Source organism: Vicia villosa, linkage group LG5 (genome assembly GCF_029867415.1).
Source record: "Vicia villosa cultivar HV-30 ecotype Madison, WI linkage group LG5, Vvil1.0, whole genome shotgun sequence".
In the NCBI taxonomy this organism is placed as follows: Eukaryota; Viridiplantae; Streptophyta; class Magnoliopsida; order Fabales; family Fabaceae; genus Vicia; species Vicia villosa.
In genome coordinates, this window is record NC_081184.1 from 11,149,880 (window position 1) to 11,167,980 (window position 18,101).

At 35.5% G+C, this 18,101-nt stretch overlaps 1 protein-coding gene across 2 annotated transcripts; it reads right to left on the reverse strand.

Moving 5' to 3' along the window:
* Positions 1-520: 520 nt before the first annotated feature.
* Positions 521-17,722, reverse strand: LOC131601326 (uncharacterized). 2 transcript variants are annotated; one of them, XM_058873110.1, is made up of 28 exons: positions 17,316-17,722; positions 17,067-17,226; positions 15,997-16,089; positions 15,808-15,913; positions 15,518-15,686; positions 14,799-14,973; positions 13,620-13,748; positions 10,143-10,710; positions 10,042-10,100; positions 9,294-9,908; positions 8,358-8,426; positions 7,588-7,704; positions 7,253-7,504; positions 6,913-6,960; positions 6,697-6,834; positions 6,412-6,573; positions 5,305-5,367; positions 5,108-5,215; positions 4,886-4,969; positions 4,749-4,796; positions 4,466-4,540; positions 3,317-3,412; positions 3,149-3,229; positions 2,992-3,063; positions 2,670-2,714; positions 2,505-2,588; positions 1,466-1,569; positions 521-1,284 (listed from the first exon to the last, which is right to left on the reverse strand). In XM_058873110.1, exons 1-28 carry the CDS (start codon positions 17,531-17,533, stop codon positions 960-962), a joined length of 4,263 nt encoding a protein of 1,420 aa, XP_058729093.1. In that variant the 5' UTR covers positions 17,534-17,722; the 3' UTR covers positions 521-959. The 2 variants fall into 2 exon arrangements, with proteins under 2 accessions (XP_058729093.1, XP_058729092.1); XM_058873109.1 differs by having other exon boundaries at positions 10,042-10,710; positions 17,316-17,721.
* Positions 17,723-18,101: the final 379 nt, after the last annotated feature.

Consider the following 18,101-nt stretch of genomic DNA (forward strand, 5'->3'; position numbering starts at 1 on the left):
ACTTAGAAAGTAGTTTTAGTTATTCCAAGTGTAGAAAGTAGTTTTAGTTATTCCATTTTCTCTTTTAGTGGAAATGAAAATGTGGCCGTTTTTGTTTATCCCACTTCATTCATAGATTAGTGATGACGTGTAGTTTAAAACACTATAAGAGCATCTCCAATGGTGTAACCCATTTTTTGGTTCTTTATGGGTCCCACTAGCCACATCATCTTAAAATAATTTTTATAATTTTTATTTTAATTGTATAATTCTAAAAAGTTATTATTGGGCCCACAACTTTACCTCATAAACTAATTTGATTGGGTACCACAATTTTTTCATAGTTGCATTGCAACGCAATGGTACTATGATGTGGCATGTCTAGGTGGAGAACTCAAAAGAAAATACCACCATTGAAGATGCTCTAAGTGTATTGCTTCAACAAATAAAATATATGTTCCCATTCTATTTTTCCTATATTTATATCTGTCCTTCATCTTTTTAACCATAAAACAACGTAACAAATTTATTATAGAAAGGATGAATAAATAAATACTCATAAATACATGTCTAAACCCTAGATACATAATGTTCAAGACTAACACAAGAAAAGCTTCCAATAGGTGATCAATATATTGTGTATACATTCCTAATTGTAACACTGCTCTAGCAGAAACCCAAAATTGGGACCAATTTGATTGTATGATTCTTCTTATACCATCCTAAAATACATCATTCCACCTACAAATGTACAAAGCCAGATTGCTGCCCCATTATGCAAATGTACAAAACCTTTGGCACGTGGACCAACTACTCAGCCATTTGAACATGCCAAATCCATCAATTCTGGTCCATCATATTCCATTTTCTTGAGATAACTAATAGCAGCTTAGTCTCAGTAAGGTATGGGCTATAATTTAACTCGAGTCTCACAGTTGACTAGTGGATTCCACCGCACAAACATGCTTGCTTGTTTAAGTTTAACTCGCTGCAGACGGTTCTTGGGATTTTTCAGTCGTTGTGTCCTTATCTGAGTTGCTTGTCTCAACTGTCTGTGTTTGGCTAGTTTGTGGCTGACTTGAAACCTGGGAATCAGAAACAATGCCTGGCTGACTTGAAACCTGGGAATCGGAAACAATACCTGGCTGACTTGAAACCTGAGAATCGGAAACAATGCCTGCCTGACTTGAAACCTGAGAATCGGAAACGATGGCTGGATGACTTGAAACCTGAGAATCGGAAACGATGGCTGGATGACTTGAAACCTGAGAATCGGAAACGATGCCAAGAACGACCAGCACAGACCTGAACAAAAACTTAAACTAAGAATCCATATTGGCAACAACAAAAATCATTGTTTTCCCCTTCCCAAACCAAAAATGAATTTAAACACAGAAATAAAGAATAAACATCCACTTTAAAAAAAACAAAAAATATAGAAGGCAAAGGGAAATAAAAGCCCTATCGTGCCGAGTGATTAATGAACCTGGGAAGTGAAGATTGTATATCTGGCTGGCTAGCATGAGCAATCAATGGTGCCTTCAGTGCAGCAACTTTATTTAATGCAGCTTCCAATTGTGGTGGAGGTAGCTGCACATAAGCATACACCACCAGAAACACATTAGAACATAATTTTTAAACATATAAGAACTTTCACAAAGACCATCCCGAAATGATGAAATCGAGTTGAAAAATAGAACAGAAGGGGAGATATGTATTGCCAGGAAATAGAATATAAGGATCAAAAGCATATATTTTCTATCTTTCCTTTTAGGTTCCCTTCTGCCACAAACTTCTGTACCAAATGAGCAGCAAGGTATTTTAAAAACTAATAGAAAGTATTTGGTAACGTCTACTTGATAATTACAAGATCACTATAAGTAATTCAAAAGTTAATAAACCTCAATTACATTTTTTTATTTGTATAATATACACTTGTGATATCCTTTTTATTATACCTAGATCAGACATTGGATTATTGGAATCATTTCATACCCGAGAATCAAATTCTAACATTGAATATAATCAAAATTCTAAAATATCTTCCAAGAATACAGCCGACGCAATCCTCTCCGCTTCAAAAATTATATATTCATCTAACAGCCGCCATATTACATGTATTGTATGATTAATCTTGGGGTAAATAGAGCTCTCCCACTATCTACTATTTAACAAAGAAATGTAAAAAAATCTCATGATATGGTATAATAATGTACAAATTGGTGCTACGGGTGTTCAACGGAATACTAGTAACCACAATGAACACCATTAACAATAAAAATTGTTTGTAAATTACTTTTAATCCCAACAGATACCATGTCAGCCTTGATAAATCTTCTTACATATGAATAATAACTGATAATCTCATCCTTCTTTAAATTGTTTACTTTCTATACAAAATAAGTATGCAAATGAGTGCTGAACTAAGCCAATAAAAAATTAAAAACTTAATGAGAACATATGATGGAGAGAAGAGCTTAGGACTAAGTTAACACCAAACAGTTTGAATTTACAAATGATAATACCTGAAGCAAAACACCAAATGACTGAGGTTTTGTCAATTGCAAACACTTCACGAATCCCACCCACAGCTTGGGTTGTTTCCATACCTACAGCAACGCATTTAGTCATGTATATGTAAACCGAACAGCTGAGTAGATTATCAAACATAAGATTGATCAAATAATTACCTGCTTCTTCACAAGGCGGGCGAGAATCCCCATAATAAAGTCCACCTGTAGAAATTTAACCAAGTCAGTAATTTGTAAAAAATATGTCAAATTCAAATCAAACAGTAAAACATATATAATAGAATGATGGTAAATTTTTAATTGGAAAATAAGGAAGTAATTCAATTGTGAAAGATAAGCGATGTAGCTTTGAGAGATCTATATGGGGTTTCAAAGCACTAAGTAATCATTACTAATCAAATTCCTAAATTTTGTTACACAACAAATAATCAAATGTGTTTCTTTGTACTATTGCATTTCCTTGTGTCAGTGAGCTTCTTACCAATGTTGGAAAAGCACTTATTGCTTGTAATACCGTACGCATGAACAATAAAGGAAGAGGAATCTGCTCAACCTGCAGGGAAGAGCAGTTGCTGTATGAGATCAAACTATGTTGAATATCCTTTTCAATTACATAAAGCAATTCCCACATAACATACCAATTGATTCAAAACTTTGGCAAGAACTTCTTGGGTAAAAGTTTGTCGCTTGTCAAAGCAAGCATTGCACGCATCAGTTACCTGCATGTAGACCCCTCAGTTATGCAAAATGTATTTTGATTTCTTGAATAAGCATGATGCACAAAACCATAATCACAAGAGCCCTACCTTTTTTAAGGGAATTCCATCTCTTTCAGGATCAATTCCATGAATAGCAATTAATATTTCGGCTGGTGTAAGCACCGGACCAGATTGTGATGATCCCTGTATATGTGCTTCCCAATTAATTCGATAACTAAAAGTATCAACAATTCAGAACAATATTATCTTATAATATCATGGGGAATACATTTTGTTCAAGTTATCTCCTAAAATCTGTAGCTACAAGTGCTAAATTTCAAGCAGGTGTAATGCTAATCCTAACAAAATATTTCATGCTTTTTGCATACAATACTCCACACCCACTCAGCCACGCCCTTCCCCCATCCATTCTCACATTCCTCTTCCACTTCCCCTACCGAAGAAAATGAATGAACTCAGTAAACAAAAAACAATTTTCCTCCATGTGTTAATTACAAGTTCTGAAGTCTAGTTTTGTATGTCCCATTTTATATTTCTTGGAAGGTCAGAATCTAGTTTCTTTATCCACCGTTAATGAAGCCTTTCCTAAACTCGATTTCTTTTTTCAGGCTCAAGGTCTACAACTTTCCCAAAAAAAAGGAGCAACCTAAAAAACAAGTGCTTCTTTTACTTTGCAAAAAAATAAATCTATTCTTATTTTCAAAATTGTGTTTACTTTACTTGCTAACAAATAGACTCATGAAGTGAACAACTGTGTGTGATTTTTGACAACAGTGAAAATGCCAACAAAAAAAAATTAGTTTCATTATTTCCAAAAATGTATCATACCTGACTAGCATTTCATCTTACCTACATCACAATGGTTCACTTCAAGTGTTCTACATCAATTTATTAGCAAATTAAAGTGAACACATTTTAGGAATATAGAATAGAAAACATTTTCACTAAGTAAACCGGTTTTATATCTAACAGCTATTTGTCACAACTTTTCACTTAATTTTTTCCTTCGTATATCTTGAGAAGATACAACTTCAAAATCCTATATTTCTGAGTTATTGTTACAAAGTTCTGTTATAGCATCAATAATAGCTTTTGGTTTAGGTGGACAGGCAGGCAAATATAATACAATACTTGGTTCTACTAACCCTACTTAACATTTAAGAATTGAAATGAGTCTCCTTAGGTCCCACATTAATTAGCAACTCTGATTATTTGCAATAAAGGAGTGAATCATACCTGCAATATGCGACCAAGTGCTTCTTGAAACTTCTCAAAAGGCATCTTAACAATGTTGGCAAAAACCGGCATTACCTATTAAAAGATATTCACCAAATGAAAAACAAGATATTTCAAGATTATACGAAAGTAAACAAAGAAAAAAGACGTAACTTACAAACAAATCTAACATGACCCATTGATAATACCTCACATGACAATTTTTTCTTGAATTGAATTCACTTTGTAATTTTACTAAAACAGTTAAATTCTTACCTAAATGTAACGAAAAAATAGGAAGTACCTCATTTTTCGGTAGGAATGGCAATATTGGAATAAGAACCTCTGCATTCTGTAAAGGACCAGCCAGATAGGTAATCGGTATTAGGCAAAATCCTGAGTTTTTTACTACAAAACTTACACGGGAAAATTTTGACATACCTTAAGTTTTGAATCATGTAACCTTTTCACAGTAAATATTAAATCCTTAGAAGGGATTGTACCATCAGTAAGTGTATGCAACACCTGACATGGCCAATGAAAAAATAACAATACGCAATACATTACCAAGAGATTCACACAAGAATTATATGGTAATACAGTATTCAATATATTTCTGTAAATTTTTACATTTGCAAAAAATTATAGGGTAAAACAGTAAACCTGCATTAGGAGATGCTCACTTCCATTTGGGGGATCTGATATAATTTCAAGGAGAACTGAAGATGAACCCAATGTACGAACTAGTATGGGAATCTGACGATGAATAGCCTGCGCCATACAATTAATGACATAAACCTAGTGACCAAAAACAAATAGTTCACAACATTCACTAGAATACATATGAAAAAATTTGAAACCTGTTTTGCTGCTTTTGATGTGTTTCTATAGATGACAAATATTTCGCGAAAGAGGGAGTGTTTCTGTCATCACAAAGCATCAACATAAGGAACTTTTGATCAAACCACTAAAAGCATGTTACAGAACATGCAAAATATAGAAAAAATTGTCAACATATATAAAAATTATATTATAATATCTAGATTGCATCTCCAATATTTTCTCATGTATCTTGATCTATTTCCTTATTTAATTAAGAATTAGGATAGAATCTAATGAAATAGCCGGAATATCAAGTTCAACTCATTTATTAAAGAAGGAAATAGTCGGAACTTGAGTTAAGAACCGGTGGATTTATTAATTTGTTGAACTTGATTCATGAACAAAATTAGTCGAACTTAATCTCAAAATTAAGTTCGTAAAATAAATGAGTTGAACTTGATATTCCGGCTATTTCAGAAAAGTTGTTTGGCCCTAGATTTCTCCCAGTGATTGTTTGTTCTAAGTTCTAAATTCTATCCCACCCAGATGCAATCCGAACTTGACTTTTGCTCCAGATGCATTCTATAACCCCTTCTTTTTGTCCTAGATATGATCTACCAGTCTCCAATGTCAAATTACTTTTTTTTGGCATTTCATTTTTATAAATACACCCAAGCCCAATAGTATTGGGCGTGAGGAGGGTGTTAAGAGTTCCACTTCGAATGAGATATGTCTAGAACATATGCCTGTACTAATACATGGAGACAGTTCTCACCTTACAAACCGGTTTTGTAAGGTTGAATTAGGCTCAATCCAAATTTTAGGAATAATAAGCTCAAGCAAGTGTTAGACCATATAAAAATATCTTATACCATTTCTATTATATCTCAGTAATTTGAAGTATCACATAGATTATCTCTTAGATTGGTCTCCATATTTTCTTATATATCACGATTTGATTCCTTTAATAATCAAATTAAGAGTCTAGTAGTACTATAAATAATAATACGTAACATTTTCATAATACCCAACATATTCACATCACATCAATATAATTTTCTTTTTATTTATTTTTCCTCCTTCAATAACTGAAGGATTAGCCCCTATAGTTTCAACTGGATATATTCTAGGAAATAACACAATACCTTTGTGCACAAAGCAAAATACAATGACATGCCCCTCTGAGCCTCAGAAACTGAAAGTAGTGAGGTAGCCTCAGATGAGCTTGGTGGCCGATTATCTGAGACTTCCTTAGTACTGCCACTCAAAGACAGTGGTTCATTTGCAAGCTTTTCAATATCACGTCCCTGAAAAGGAAAAGAGAAAAAGTAAAATAGTATATCTAGTTCAACAAAAAAATGGAAAAAAAATCTGCTGAAAATAGACTCTAATCAGAAAAAATAAAAGTAAATCCATAAAAATATGAATACCTTTTGTGAATCAGCAATGGACCCTTCAGCATCTGTAGCTTCAGAAGCATCACTACTCATCACTGAGAACATCATTTCCTTAGCAAAATCTTCTATTTGCTTAGAAATTGATGATAAAGGATAAAGTTTATTTGCTACCTACAAGAGCCGAAAGTATAAGACAGGTGTTTTTATGCAGACAATTAAATTCTTCAACTGAAAAGTATGCTCTAGTACCAGACGTATTGCTTTCATGCGCACTTCTTCCAAGTGATGCACTGCACTCTTTCAATGAAAAATGGAAAGAAAACAAAAAATAATAAAAATAAAGATCAAAGAAAAAAGTAAGTTAGACACAGAAATTTACTAATACGAAGGGAAGCAAGGTTTGAAAGTTCAGGTCCTATAATTCAAAGAACACTGGGAACATATTCAAATATCATTAAGCCTCCTACTTTTGATGTCAATTTAAACATGTGAGGGGGAAAAACAACCGAATCAAAGGATTTCTGAAAAAAAATCACAACTACACAGAAAAAACACCACAAATGTTTAATATAAAAAGTACGAGAAAAACCTGTAAAGCAATTTTTAAGCAAGTATCCCGAATGGGAGGCCTTAGAAGAATCAAACTCCATACAGCACTTAGACCTTGAGTAACTCTATCCGCATTCAATGTGTATGATTCCTTTCCAACTTTATCCCCATTTCCAGGAGAACACATGTTCTCTAAAATTTTTAAAACTGATTTTGGCAAATAAGGAGATTCACCGAGCAGTTTACTTAATGATTTATCCGAAGGTGGAAAAGAATCTCTAAGTGCTTCTGCCTGCATTAGAAGTTTAACCAAAAGCTCAACTCTTGCCTCGCAAATGGACAAACAAGAAACAAATAAACAAAAAAAATACAGACCACTGTTAGGAGGAATGTTTCATATACAGAAGCTGCAGTTGTGGAAGAAAAGAAGTCAGGCTCCACTTCAGCCTCACCAAATAACCTGTAGAGGACACGCAATGTCAACTCATGTCCCTGACACACAAGGCACTCATTGTCAGCATTTGTAGATTATTAACCAATGCAGATGGCACTTAATAGTTGACTGGATTATCTAAACAGTGTCTTTAATCAATTCAGCAACAACACAGATGGTACTTAATAGTTGACTAGATTTACAAGTTAACATGTTCTTCATATATTGTTAGCTCTAAAAACGGCAGTATCCATTATACTTGCAGTACAAGGCATACCAACTTAATGCCTTTAAACAGGCTTTTTTAGATTTTAAGAATAAAGCGACAAAACAAAACAAAACAAGTCCAAAAGTATAACGAGACTCAGTCATAATAAAGACGGGGTTAGCCCTCCAAGTTTGGAGGTGGAAAAAGTTATCCTATTTATCTAAAGACAAACCTAAATTTTCAAAGATAGGTTCTTGATTATTTCCAAAAACAAAATTAAAGGGTGGTTAAGGATGGTCTCTTAATTTAAATAAATTTAAATGATCGAATGAGCTAATACATTAAGAGTAAACAAATACTATAAAGATAGCATACATTGCTTTCTCTTTCAATTAGTTCTGAGGTGAGGTGGAAAGAGTTTACTTTATTGTATTAATCATGCCAAAGCTAATCGATAGAGAAATTGGTATGAAGCGGTATTTAACACATATGGCAAGCGCTTACCTCATGACTAGAGTAATCAATCAAAATATGCTTTTGTAACAATTTCCACGGGTCTAACTCCAAAGGAAACTGTATGATGAATGAAAAAAGAAAAACAGTTACATTCCACTAGTTAAACACATTTATCTAAAAGGAAAAGGAAAAACTGAGTGCAAGCATGAAGAAATAATAAACATGCATTCAACTAGCAACGGAAATTTAAATCCTAATTGCATAAAATTCAGAACTATAAAACAGGTAATAGGAAAACATTTAATGTTCAAAGTAATGTATTGTGGTAAACAAGATAGTTTAAACAGGAGGCCATGTAAAAATCATGATTGGCGAAAGAAAAAGATATTAGGAGGGTAAATGCAGCTTCCTAATAGAGATAAATGTATTTAAAAGGGAACATCAGAAGTTAAAAGTCATTATAAATTTTATTAAGACATACAGAATACAACAAAGAATATATAGTGGGACTTCCAACAAGTGGGGTCGGCTACATGGATCAAATTACGCCATAATGTTCAATCAAATACCATGTTTCTATTCAATTCGTTAATCTCAAGATATTTCTTAATAGCTTTTCTAGGTCTTCATCTACCTCTAGTTGTTTGACTCCTCCCCATTTGATCTACTCTCCTTACAACAAAATCAACATATGCCCAAACCACCTAAGTCTATTTTCGACCATCTTTTCTACTATATTTGTTACCCCAACCCTCTTTCTAATATTGTCATTTCTAATCTTATCCTGTTTAGTCTTACCACACATCCAACGCTACATCTTCATCTCTGCTACACTCACTTTATTCTCAGTGGGACGTCCACGCTTCTAAAAAAATCTTGAATATGGCAGTTCATATATCGAACACTTAACCTCATTTGTCATTACATTACACAACCAAAAAATAAATAAAAAATCAGACATTCTTGATAAGTTGGAATTTTCACCTCAACTCCTAAATAAGCAAGTATTGAAAATCGAACTTTTGAGCCTCCAGCTACAGATATTTGCTTATATGCATCAATGATGCGCATAAAACATGATATTTGCACATGATCCTTCTGTTCATCTGCAAGATCAACGACTGGAGCAATCATCTTTGGCAAGACTAGACGAGAAGGCAACACAACTGAAGTAGCTGTTGAGGATACCAAACTATTGACATCTGCAGCAACTGTTTTTGGGCTCAGCTCCTCAGATTTATCTGCGGATATTGATGGAACTAAGCTCAAGGGTGGGCTATTATCCAAACTTGTAACTTGCTCTTGACTGGCATCTTCTATTTGCATATCAGTGGAAACCAATGAGGGAGCAGCCAAAGTTTCTGACAATGCATCATTTCGACCAAAAGAATCCAGGCCAGGGATTCCACTCTCTAAGTTGCCAATGTCATCTATGTCACAAGGCAGAGTTGTACTGAGATTCTCCATTCCAGGTATACAAGTATCAGAAGATGGAAAATCAGTAGGCGATGGTGCATTTTGAGATGAAAGAATCATGCCAGAATGCATAACACTACTATCTACTCCAGTTGAAGAAATTCCATCCTCCCCGTGAGACTTCTACAATGTGTTTACAAAGTTAGTCAAAGGATAACTATCAGAAATAAACAATAAAAAAAGTAGGGTATAAAAACAAAAAAAATATATATATATATATATATATATATATATATATATATCACATAAGTTATACCACTAAATCATTGGACACTGATTGATGAACATTGGACCCTGATTGATGAACATTGGACACTGATTGATGAACATTGGACCCTGATTGATGAACATTGGACCCTGATTGATGAACATTGGACACTGATTGACGAGCATCAAGAAGTGAAGCAACAGGCGGGAAAGTACTAGAAAGTGACATAACACCAGCCACAAATGATTGTGGGTATTTAGCCTTGTCATGAGAACCAAATATACTAATGTCATGCAACTGTTCGTCATTTCCTTCAGCATTAGGGCAATTTGGAGGTAGATAACGCATATTTGCCATCACCACCTCAGCTAGTAAGTCAGCAGAAATACTTGAGATAAGAATTTCCAAAGATGCAACAGCCTTTTCACCTTGAGCAACCAAAGCACCAAACATGGCAACAAGCTGCTGTACAGGCCCATTATCCGCATCTCCTTTTGAAGATGCTGGTGCAGTCGAAGGAGTGTCATCCTGTGTGTTAGCAGTACCTTCATCTAATTCCATTTTAGGTTTATGTTGTAAACCATCAGCTGTTGTTCTAACACGTTTTCCAGGAACATCTGCATCTTCAGCTAAGTCACTTCCATTTGGTGATCCTGATCGTTTTCTTCCGAAATGAATGTGCCCTGAATCAAACAAACTTACTGCAGCATCCTCTTCCTGTAAAATGATAACATTGTCATCCAGAACTACTAAGACACACTTGATATTTCAGTGGATAAATGCCCTACTATAATTAAATAATTTGCAAGAGATTTATTTTTGCCCACGACATTTTGTAAAATTTTCTCATAAAGTAAGTTAATAACTAGCACACTGAAAATATGCAATAAAAAAAAATTAACTAATAATCCATGAAGATTCATTTGAATCATCACAGACATAACCCAACGGTGTTTGACAAATCTATAACTACTACCTCTGTTTCTAAAATACCTATTGGCAATTCATCTGTATTTTCACAGCCATGATCCCCTGTGACACCAGAATTAGCCTCAGTTATAAGAAAATATTAATGCATTTTACTAATCTATTATCGAATAAATATTGCATTCCAGTAATTTTAAGATAATTATTAATTAATGTTGTCAATTATAATATATTACAGCAGTGCCCTTTTCATCCTCTACTTCACCTAATTCATCTACCTCAATAGATACCTCCCTCATATCACCTCAACCCAACTCTTTCACTCCTCAAACTCCTCAAACTCCTTCTTCCTCTTCTACTGCTCCTACAGCATCTTTGCCCTCTTTAGCCTCTTCTCAAACTCCTTCTTCCTCTTCTGTGTCTCCAGATGGCAGTTCTTCCCAGTCTATCCCTCTCAATGCTGTCCCTGTTGTGCAGAAGCCCACAAATCAACATCAAATGATCACTAGAGCTAAGTCAGGTTTTGTACAACCTAGACTTCAGCCCTCTCTGTTGCTCACACAGTCTGAGCCTAAAACAGTTAAACAGGCTCTTGCTGATGACAAATGGAAGTGTGCAATGCAGGCTGAATATGATGCCCTGTGCAAAAATCAGACCTGGTCCCTGGTACCTCTGCCCCCCAACAGACAACCTATTGGTTGTAAGTGGGTTTTAAGGGTCAAAGAGAACCCTGATGGATCTGTTAACAGGTATAAGGCACGCCTTATGGCCAAGGGGTTTCACCAAAATCAAGGATTTGATTACAATGAGACCTTTTCCCCTGTGGTCAAACCCGTCACCATCAGGCTTATCCTAACTGTGGCTTTATCAAGGCATTGGTCCATTCAGTAGTTGGAAGTCAACAATGCTTTTCTAAATGGTCTTCTCACTGAGGAAGTTTACATGGAACAGCCTTCTGGTTTTGTTCAGTCTGATTCTTCCCTAGTTTGCAAGCTGCACAAGGCTCTCTATGGCCTCAAACAGGCCCCTAGACAATGGTTTGAAAGACTGCAACAAGCTTTGCTTCAACTGCACTTCAAACCTAGCAAGTGTGATCCCTCTCTTTTTGTCTTCACCTCTCACAAGGACACCATTTATCTCTTAGTATATGTTGATGATATTATCATCACTGGCAGCAACTCTAGCCTGCTACAGGAAGTTATCACCAAGCTTAATACCTCCTTCTCTCTCAAACACCTTGGTGCCTTGGATTACTTTCTAGGTATAGAGGTCAAATCTGCTTCTAATGGCTCTATGCTCCTCACACAGTCTAAATATGTTAGAGATTTGTTGCACAAAACCAAAATGACTGACTGCAGTCCTGTCACTTCCCCTATGCAAACCTCTTGCAAACTTACTAAGGCTGGTTCCTCTGCCCTCCAGGATCCTTTCATGTACAGATCTGTTGTAGGGGCTCTTCAGTATGCCACCATTACTAGACCTGACATAGCTTACTCAGTCAATAAAGTCTGCCAGTTTATGTCTCATCCTCTTGAGGCTCATTGGGTTGCAGTGAAAAGAATCCTCAGATATCTCAAGGGAACCATCAATTTTGGCTTGCAGTTGTCTCCTCTTTCTTCCACTCAGCTGCCCTCTATTAAAGTGTTCTGTGATGCAGACTGGGCTTCAGACCCAGATGATAGAAGGAGCACCTCAGGTGCTGCTATTTACTTTGGTGATAATTTGATCTCTTGGTGGTCCAAGAAACAACCAGTTGTTGCTAGATCTAGCACTGAAGCTGAGTACAGGAGCCTTGCCCAAGCCACTGCTGATTTACTTTGGCTGCAAACCTTGTTCTCTGAACTTAGTATCTCTACTCAGCAACCTGTTGTCTTGTGTGATAATCAATCAGCTGTCCTGTTGGCTCACAATCCTATTATGCACACTCGTACCAAGCACGTGGAAATTGACCTTTTCTTCGTCAGAGAGAAAGTGCTGGCCAAAAAGATCTTTGTTGCCCACATTCCAGGAGTGGATCAGATTGCTGATGTCCTTACAAAACCTCTCTCCTCTCCTAAATTTCTTGAATTTAGACACAAACTCAGGGTTGCTAGCTCCCCATGAGTTTGTGTGTGTGTGTGTGTGTAGGGGGGGGGGGGGGGGGGGGGGGGGGGGGGTATTAGAGTGTTCAATAGAATAGGAATGTGATATCAAGCCAGTCAATTTTAGACTGACACCTGGCAGTTGTATCTGGAGTTACCTACTACTGCAGGTCACAGCTTGACTCTATATAAAGCAAGCTGTTGTAACTAACTTTCCATCATTACAACAAATAGTTGTAACTGAAATACAAAAGTTCTCTATCCTTTCTCTTTCTAATACACCCCATTAATGCATTTTCCAAGTTTCAATCAATGGAGATAACAATAGACAAAAATAAAGTATGAAAAAAGTGATCTTGATTTTCTTAAGCAAAAAATAAAATGAAACAAAACTATTCTCTATCTAATAATTGGCAGATATTTTGAAATGGAGAGGCTACTGCCAAACCCTTCTACAAAGAAAACAATTTTTGAACAATAAATGTATCTCTATTCAGTCACATATGCAATATTTCATCCAGCGTATACACACCTTCCTATTCATATATACACAGCTCAAATAAAAACATATAGCAGAATAACAAAAATATATCCAAAAAAATAACAAATGGTGGTTACCTTGATAACTGGTTGATAATCCTCGCTTGGTAATGTACTTCCATTACTTGCAGAGATTGGCTGGAACACCTGATCTGCCTTCCCTTCAGACTGCATTTCCTTCAAGGCACCTGCCAAACGTTCTCTCCACTTCAAAAACAAAACAGACAAAAATAAGTCATCTATGTCTCGTTTATGAAGTATATCAAGCCTCATTTAAGGAAAAAGTAATAAGAATGAAAGTATATATTTGGGTATTTTTTTTAGCTCGCCCTTTTCATACGCAAACAACTTTAAAGTTTTAAACAAAGAAATGGGCATATCAAAGTGCGTTGACTTTTACCCAGACATAACATAGATAAGATCTCGGTCTCCTTCGATTCAATATTTCATTTCTGAGACTATTAATCCAATATTACACATTTATAAAAAAAAGAATTTGTTCTCCAACTTCCAAATAAATACTTTGCAAAATGAGTCTAATTGTCTGTTTATCCTTGTTCTCCCCGCCATTATAGGCGAATTAGGTTGTAGCGGGTTGGAGGCAGGGTAGGTTAGGAAACTCCATAATGACCGATATTTGGAAGATATTTGATAACACTGTACAGTTTAAGAATTAATAGGGGCAATTCCACATGGTTCCCTCAAAATAGGATTCAGTGTATCGTAATCGCTGAGGGCAAGCATAATTGCAAAATTGTGGGATTTTACAATTCAAATCAGGGTTTTAACTACCATGAGCAAGACTTAAGTCATTGGAGAGACCATCTACAAGAAATGTATCATTCACCATTGATGGGTAACAAAGAGATGACAGAGAAGCATGGGAGAGGGATAACAGAAAAGGGCAGGTGAAAAATGGCATAAAAATTCAGTGAGTTGAGTGTGAAGTGGGTTTTTACTCTTTAGTGTTTAGATTCGATTAGGTCTGTTTTACCCATATCTATTTTTGACACTTCTTGTCTCCACCAATGGAAATAGAAGCCACCATTTAACAACACTTGATGACATGCAATTGCAAAATATTATATGGAAGTATGAAGTAATAAACATAACGCTGTTTATCAACAAGAAAAGTCTTTTCTCTGGGTGGGGTTGGCAAATATGAACTTGTTCATGATATAACAATGAAGAAAATTTTAAAAGTTGGCATATACAAAAAATTAAGATATCAAAAGCATCTTGGTTTCTAAAAAATACCGGGGCAGCACTTGGATGTGTACATTTCGTGCACGTAAGAAAGGCCTTCTTTAGGGCAAGATGTGCCGCAGACACACAGACCCCATTAACAACAGAGCTTGAGGGTTCCAAACTGAGCAAAACTGGCAAGATGCGACCATAGAATGCAGGCCTGTCTATAGCAATTGCTGAAAGGCTAGGAGTAGAGAAAAGAGTATGTTAATAGCAATAAGGTAACATTTGAATAATAGATTTTTCCAAACAGTGTTAACAGTAATCAGTGATTGCAGGCAATGAAAAAAAAAAATCTAATTACAGACACAGAACAATCCTCAAACTAGTGTCAAACATTACAAAATAAGTGTTTTTGTTTTCTTCCGACCAAAACCCAATCAGTTTTTTTTTTTCTTTGCATGCCTGTGTACCCATGAACAAGTTTGAGAGGGTCATATGAGCAAGCAAATTCGATCATCTATTCATTGTGCATGTATCACCAGAAAGTGAAAACATAATATTCTCCTTGTGGACGCATGTAAGGGGGTAAAAGAGCAAATATTAATCATCTAATTGCTATGCATGTGTCATCAGGATAACAACACGAGTCATAGAATCAACAGGCGTAAAAGAATTCTTTGAACATCTTTTAATAAGCATAATGATCACTGTCTGTGTGTTAGAGAGACAAAGAAGTAAGCAAATATTTAGATCCTGAGGTCTTGAAAAGAAGAAATATCCAATACCTTTTAATCAGCACAATGATTACTGAGTTACTAAGAGCCTTCACAGTTGGAGACCTAAGTTGATCAAGCAAGAGACCCAAATTATGACTGGCTTCCATCGACAAATCTCCAATGTTAAGTACAGGATGATCCCGCCTCAGCCATGAGATATTAAATAGCGGTGGTTTTCCTATAAAACAAAATATTGAAAAGCCATGTAAGCAGGTGTTTTGAGGTTTACGATAACAACAAATTGACACACATTTTTTAAAGACTGCTGATATTATCTAACCAAACTTGAAACATAATACCTTGATGAGAAGTGGGTTCTGTGGAACCATTAGGATCAAGTGTGTAAAGATGAATAACTGCTTCAACAAACTTCAATGCCAGCAGCTTTGCTCCACCCCTTCCATTCTTTTAAGCAAGTTACAGAGTACAACCATCAGAGAATATACAAAAGCAAGTAATTTCATACTATCAAGAAAACAATTACTCACTTGAAATGCTATCGAGTATACTCTGTCTTTGAATTTAACCATCCACTCCCAAGCAGATTCAATTGCGCTGTCTAAATCACTAGAATATAGACCCTGGAACAAAATAAAACCAGGAAAGGAGATGTTCATAACTTAAAATATATACCTATAATACATGAAAGCAATAGCTATGAGATAAGATGAGAGACAACTACTACAAGATTGTAAATTTTCAAAGTTTATGTTCAAATACATGCTAGCATTTTATCATTCTTTTCCTCATTTTTTCATGGAGAACTAGAGGTATGAATAGTAAATTTTCCTCAACCCTTTATATAAGATGCTCAAGTTATAATGTTGTACCAAGTAAGGTAAAATAAAAGTTTACAAAATCAACTGTGTTGCAAAATTTTGAAGATTAGAACCCAATTGGGATGTAGGCTATAGAGATAACAAAACCCCAAGTTAAGCTATATGATTATAATGATACCTTCTGATAGAAACTCAAAATTCAGATAAGCGGAAAATGTATTATTGATTGAAATTAAAAGTATTACAAAGAGAAATCCCTATAATCCAAAAGCCAAGTGCTTCTCAGAGGAGAGATGATTCTCACTATGCCCAACCTAAAAGGTTTCTAACCGAAAATACACATAATCAATTCTCCCTTGCTATCGGTGTCTTTATATATACCCCTCCCCCTTCCAATTATCTATTAAGCCTTTCTATTGGGCTAAGGCTCAAATCCAGTATCCTATCACCTTCCCTGACTTCTCATGTTTCTTGAATCATGATTCAAAAATTCAATATTAGCCTCCAAAACAAACATTTCACTCAACTTGCCAACACTCACTCTCTTCCAAACTGTTGATGAGTTCAGTAACATATCCAAGTGTGTAAATAAAATGAAGTAAAACCCAAGTATATTATCTTTCCTATGCATTAATTTCATGATAAAATAACAAAGCACACAATACTACCAACACTGACATTCAACAAAACAAAAATACATCTACCACGAAACCAGCACAACAATTTTGTTCAACAACCAACTGAACTGAAGCTGTTGGAATTAAGAAAAAATTAACAACCTGAACCGCGATTTTCTCTAGTGTGTAACGAAACAAATCGATTCCACACAGTATAGCTTGGCGAACAACGGCCGGCGTATCATCATCCAAAACATCAATCAACACAGGCACAATATCAGGCAAAAACTCAGTGTTCATCAATCCAATTTCCCCAATCATCCTTCAAAAAACACAAGTTCTTGCATCAAAATCAAATCCAAACAACAATGCAACCAAAAATCAAAACAAAAAAGGTGCAAACGAAAGTACTCGGTGACAAATTTGCGAACAGGACTGAAGCGATCTGAGAGGAAGTCGAAGAGCGGAGGGAGGAACTCAGTGAGAATAACAGGATCTTCTTGAGGAAGTTCGGTCTTCAATTTGCGCAATGAGTCGAGCTTTGAAGGTATGTCAATGGCCAATTTGGCTGAGTGGATGAGACTTGCGAGGTTTTCACGCGAAGTCGCAGCCATGGCTTTTGCAACCATGGTTATGGTTACAGAGTTGAATAAACCCTAATTTTGGAGAATTTGCATTGAAATTGCGAGCGAAAGTGGATCAATTGGTTTATCTAGGTTTATGCATAAGAGGGAGAAGGGATTTGAAATGCTAAACGCATGTTTGACTGTGTTTCAGTTTCACCGTTTTCGGTTTGGTAAGAAAACCGGGTCGGGCTTATTGGATCCAATATCACACTACAAAAATGGGTCATTGTTTATGAATCTATCTATTTAGGCATATCATACAAACTTGATAACTAACTAACCTTGTATATGGTTGCTTTTTGCTAATGCATGACCAATAATTATATATTTTTGTCTCTGAATAAACTGGATATTAGAGTCGGGAACAAAAGATAAGAAAACACCGACAATTATTGATATACAGAATGATTCGAAAAGCATTTAAAATTTTGAGACGATCTCGAAAAGCATTCAAGATATTGCAAGTAAGAGATTTAATGTTTCTTCGACTAAAGCATTAACTGTAAGTTTCAATCAAACAGTTTTCCCATCCATGAATAAATTGTGTGATTATGAGCATGTGACAAAGAAA